The 5592-nt window shown below is 48.4% G+C and overlaps 1 protein-coding gene across 1 annotated transcript in view; it reads right to left on the bottom strand.

Annotated features, from left to right (window-relative positions):
- The window catches only part of T265_00360 (hypothetical protein), a gene marked incomplete at both ends in the record, with an annotated part of 17014 nt that extends 15259 nt beyond the window's left edge, over window positions 1-1755 (bottom strand). The window contains one exon of the mRNA XM_009164105.1: window positions 1716-1755. Coding sequence (XP_009162369.1) covers window positions 1716-1755 — 40 coding nt within the window. The remainder of the gene's footprint in view (window positions 1-1715) is intronic.
- Window positions 1756-5592: the final 3837 nt, after the last annotated feature.

The raw sequence follows: 5592 nt of genomic DNA, 5'->3' as shown, positions 1-5592 counted from the left end.
ACTAGACCAACGGGCCCTCTTCTTCGGCCTGGGCGTCCCAAAAGTATCATTCATTCTCGCAGCTCTTCGTCCATCAGCCCTCATTCACCCACACACGCACCGGACGTGCACAGCGATCAACTCATCCTTCAGCCCCATCATCATTGATCCATGTGTAGACTATCGCTCAGTAAAATAAACCAAAATAATCGCTTACTTCAGAGACCTGATCCAAAGTACGACGTTCGTTTGCCGTACTCTGTCACACTGAGCAACAGACATCCCACCCCGTCAATGCACGTTGTATCCAAAACAAGCATACATGACCCCAATTCAGTCATGCACCTCAAACCGCTTAAGACGAGCTCAAATGTCCCACATTTCAATCTTCGGGTATCCGGTTATCCTGGCGCAATGGTTCGTAGTATCTTCGGTGTGGGGCGAGATGGCCCAAGTGGTAAGAGTACAAATTTACTAACCAGAAGGTCCGTGGTTCAAACCCGACCTCTGCATCTCAACTTCCCCTGGCTATGCTTGGGCAACCTGGCAGTATCCCAGCCCTCGCGCTTCTTTCGAGTGGCGTGGCAGCTAGGCACCGGAAGGGTGTTACAGCAAGATTGGATATAAGCGTCTTGAAGGGTGATTTGAACACCTAAGCCCGGCAATATAGTCCAGAAGGAGCAGTGTGGTTGGCACATTGTTCACCAGGGTCTCGCCACCTTCTTTGAAGAGTGTAGAGTGCAGGCCATCCGGACCAGAATTATAATCTCACGCTGGATTTCGGTTGCTGATGGCGAGTTGGTGTCAGTGTTGCATTCCGGCTCACTTGGTTCTTCCAGCAGTTGTGTTGAAGGAGACCAGCTGAACTGTTCACCCCACCGCTCAATGATTGAGGGGGTGAATTGCTGTTCCGTCTGTTTCGCATATTGTCTCACTGATACCTGCCTTCTTTTGGCCTGTCGATCGGATCAGTTAAAACATGGCGCGGCTGTTGCCTACAGCGAAAGCCTTCACCACCCCCTGGAACTTCGAAATCAAACGTTGTTATTCTTCAAACCAGTGATTACTCGGTGTTTGATGGATCTGCGTGCGTCATCACAGTCGCTAGCTACTGGTATGGCCTCTCTGTCAGCAATAAAACCTGCTAATCTCGAGGACATCCGACTATTGCCTTCAATGCATGGCTCCTTTCCCAATCGCTCTACTTGAAAGCCCACAGACAGTGCTGTATCCACACACCTCAGCTCTCGCCTCCAATGCGCAGCTATCTAACCCATTTTCCCACATCACCATCGACAGCATGACGTCAACGTTCAACACCGATGCTTCACTACCGTACAACCATGACTTATTTGAAAGCCTTATTGTAAAGAAAAGGATAAAGGTGGATGGGGGAGGGACCTAGTGCTGGCTTAACACAATCATTCCGAGGTGCCTACACCTCCAGACATTCATTCAGGCAATCTGGATAGAAACTCACAACAAGAACGCTACTGACATCGGTTGGCAGTCATATCTTGTAGTGTCTCCAACCAGCCACAGTGAGGATCACGCGGTCCCCATCCTGGAAGGCGAGTAGCACCGACAGCACCCAAGCGTCCTTCATACTCCTCCGCCAAGTCAAGGGTTGGCCACCTCTCTGTTTACGCCACTCCGAATTGGGCATGGAAAACAGCACTCTCTTCGGCAAATGATAGTTCGGCACACGCAACACATGTCCATCGGAATTCGCTTACTTGCATACACGGAATATTCGGCAAACTCGTCCACATACATCCGCGTATTGAACAACACTTCTCTCTACATCGACAGAATTACGGTGGATGGGAGCGCACACGTTTGTAGCAATTCTGATCAGTGGAGCACGAATACCAATTAGCATTACTCTATCTTTTACTTCAGTATTTTGCCAAGAAGGGACGACCTAACTACCCTTCGGTGAACACTGAAAACACATTTCGGAAGAGAACCATCAGCAGAGACGATGCTTCACCGACGAAATGCTATCCTCGGTCTCGCGCAAACTCCAAGCGGGGATTGGTTCTAAGTGGACCGCGGTGCTGCTGTCGTAATGAGGAGACTGACAAGAATTGTCGGTGAACAAAACTGTGGCAGCTACAACCACTGTACGACAAGTACGCTGACAATGATGAAGATAACGATGAAAGCTGTTCTATCCTTGGGGCTGAACGCACATCCTACATCGCAGATACCACAAGCCATTGCGTAAAGGATGACCGGATACCCGAAGATTGAAATGTGGAACACCTGAGCTCGTCCTAAGCGGCTTGAGTTGCACGACCGAAGTGGGGTCATGTATGCTTGTGTTGGAGATACAACATGCATTGACGGGGAGGGAAATCAAGGTTTTAGCACGGGATGCCTGCTGCCAAGTTCGATATAGAGTATGGATATTTGAGGATGCAATGTGGACCAGATCTTTTGAGGATAGTAAGTGATCATTTTGGTTTATTACTCTAGGCGGTTTAATCACGGAATAGTGGCTAGGAGATTGGGTTGACTGCACTGTATCGTACGATGGAAGAGAACGGAGTGTAGGAGAAGGCTGGAAAGCGAATGGCTGTAAAGGGAAAAGATATCTCCAGGTTACCAAGGCCGAAGAAGGGGGTTTGGTTAAGGTACTCCACTTCGAGCCTTTGACTCACGTTGGATTCACGAGGATGTAGGGTTTTGTTCGAGGACCCTTCCCCTAGCCCCTGACTCAGGAGTCTCGACCGCAAGACATCGGTTCTTGGGGGACCCTGCTCGAAGCTGATGACTCAATAGTCCACAAGGTTACAAGGAGCCGGCCTGGTCCGAGAGCGCAGAGAGTAAGGCATTACCGTCTCACTCCTATTGCAGTTGCACGCAAGGAGGTGGCTTTTGAGCAGCCCGCGACTCCGGTTCTAGAAGTATATCGACCGCACTGAATAATCCGTCGATGGTCACGATCAACCATTGAGTGATGGGAGTGTAAGGTTTTTGAGGCCGACCTTTTCCAACCCGTCCCTCCTCGAGGGAATACAGCATCACTGCTTCCGTGAAAATGGACATGCTGGTCACCTAGGAAAAACGCCTTATTGCCCTCACAATGCTATCTGTCAGGGCGCGCCCAGACAGAAAAGCACATGTACAGAGAGTGACGCATCCCCAAGGTCACCATCGGTACGACACGTCCGGAAAGTAGGTGAGTTGGCGGCTCTCACCAAACACGGCTTAGCAACACACGATCAGTGTAGTGAGTCTGAGACCGTTCACGACCGGAACACCACCATTGGCTGTACAGAACGAACAAGTGAACGACCATATTTGGCCAATTAGTCATCCTATATATTTACGCAGACGCTCTGTATGTTTTGCCCTGGAAATACAGCCGTGTCCCCAGTTCTCTGCCTTCTCCCTATCGCATAGTCTGGCACGCTCAGTGCAGGCGTAACCCCAATATACGGCCACCCACCGCACGATACAACACTATTGCAGAAGACTTCACCTCCAGACCGTCTAGTAATACGATTACTAGCAGAACGCGAACTCGCTGTTCTACGTCGGGCTTCTCGCCGTTAGTCTTCTTGACATGGTCCTAGCCAGTATGGCCCGCAGGATCATTGCAGCACAGAATCCCGACCACCACGACAAGGCGACAGCTTCATGACCGGATAATCTGTGTCCTTTGGTGCCCGAGTCACTGGTGAACCTAACCCAACACTATGTGTCTGGCCTTGAGCACCACATGTGCTAGTTGAAGCCTATTCAAACGTGTGCATCCGCCCGCCTCATCCTGATTAATACTGAATTCCCCATTCGGCCTATCGTGTTATTCTTCCTGACTCTACACCAGCTCCATAAAACCGAACATTTAAGTTATTTCAACACAACACTAATAATAATAATAATAATAATAATAATAATAACAATAATAATAATCGGTCTCAAAGGCACTCAAGGTTCCGTCGCACCAACCCACTGAAACCTTTTTCGCTAACTTCCGTCGCCGCCTCAGATTGGCGCTGCGATGCCTGCAGTTGTTTGACCCCTTCTGATAAATAACCGTCTACTTACACGGAGTCCGTGTTTTTCACTCTCGAATCATCGACTATCCCAATACCGAGCGCCACATCAATGTCAGTGCCCTAGGTAGAGATCTGTAGAGGTTGTAAACCGCTTCCCTTTAGCGCGGCTCCTATTTCTGTGTTATTACATCTAAACACCTATTTGAGCTGCACGAAATACTTTGCGTGATGTGTGGAAAATTACATTACATCTCGCTACCCACACGCTAACGAATCCTTTGTGATTCCAAGGGGTTAAAACAGAAGTACCACCGAGTTGATGCATCCCATCGGTTATTTGCGAGTCCCGTAGTCGTCCAGTGTCCCTGAATCAATATCAACAACCGCGACTCAATCGATACCGCGTTCCGATACTTAGAATCGTTTTGCGTGATAGCACTGTGTCAAATCAGTGTGAGGTACCGAACTTTTATTCGCGGCACCCTATTCACGTTTCACATAATCATCATTAACAGCATGACATCAGTGTTCAACAATGATGTTTCGCTGCCGTACAACCGTGGTTCATTTGAAAGCCTAATTGTGGAGAAAAGAATAAAAGTAAACCGGGAAGGGAGTTAGTGTTAGCTTGCTACAATTATTCGAAGGTGCCTACACCTCAAAGCACCCATTTCAGACAGTCTGGATAGAACAAGACAACAAGAATGCCATTGGCATCGATAAGCAGTCATATCTTGCAGTCACCAACCAGGCGCAGTGGGGATCACGCGGTTCTCATCCTGGAAGGTGAATAGCACTGACAGCATCCAAATGTTTCAGAATCTCTTCCATATCTCCCTGCCAGGTCAAGGGTTGATCACCTCTTTGCTTCCACCAACCTGAATTGGGCACGCGAAAACAGCACTTTCTTCGGCGAACGATGGGTATGCGCAATACATGGACTAAACTACGCAGCTTCTGGTGCTGGGTATATTATTCGATGGAAATCCATGTGTTCCATATAAACAGCACTTCGGCGAACGATGGGTATGCGCAATACATGGACTAAACTACGCAGCTTCTGGTGCTGGGTATATTATTCGATGGAAATCCATGTGTTCCATATGCTCTTGGCGGTTAGATCCTACTACAACATCCCATTTCATCAACCGCTCTCACAAACTGAACCATCAAGATGATAACTGAATACCTATTTTCGGCGCTGACGACCACTGGCACGACTCACGTATGCGCTGTTATCTATGTCCCTTCAGAATATTCCTCAACACGTTTATTGAAAGCATTATGCCCGTGCATCCAATGTGCACCAAAACTGAGAACCCAGCAATCACCTCAAACTGTATCCAACGCAGCTATTGGTCACCAGGATAGGCGGGGTGAAATTTGGCCTGAGGCGCAGCTCCCAAATCCTACGCCATTTTCGTTTATATCCTTGCCTGGTCACATCGCACCTGAGAGTTGGGAATTGAGACATTCAGGGGAGTGTACGAACGGAAAACGCATTTGCCCAAATTTACCGAGGCAGACTTGTTATCATCATTAAGCGGATTCAAAATGGGAAATAAAATGGTTGTGACAATAGTGATATTTGGAAGAGATGTAT

Source organism: Opisthorchis viverrini, assembly GCF_000715545.1.
Source record: "Opisthorchis viverrini unplaced genomic scaffold opera_v5_3, whole genome shotgun sequence".
NCBI lineage: Eukaryota > Metazoa > Platyhelminthes > Trematoda > Opisthorchiida > Opisthorchiidae > Opisthorchis > Opisthorchis viverrini.
The sequence above is the reverse complement of the archived record's forward strand: the minus strand, read 5'-3'. Positions and strand labels throughout refer to the sequence as shown.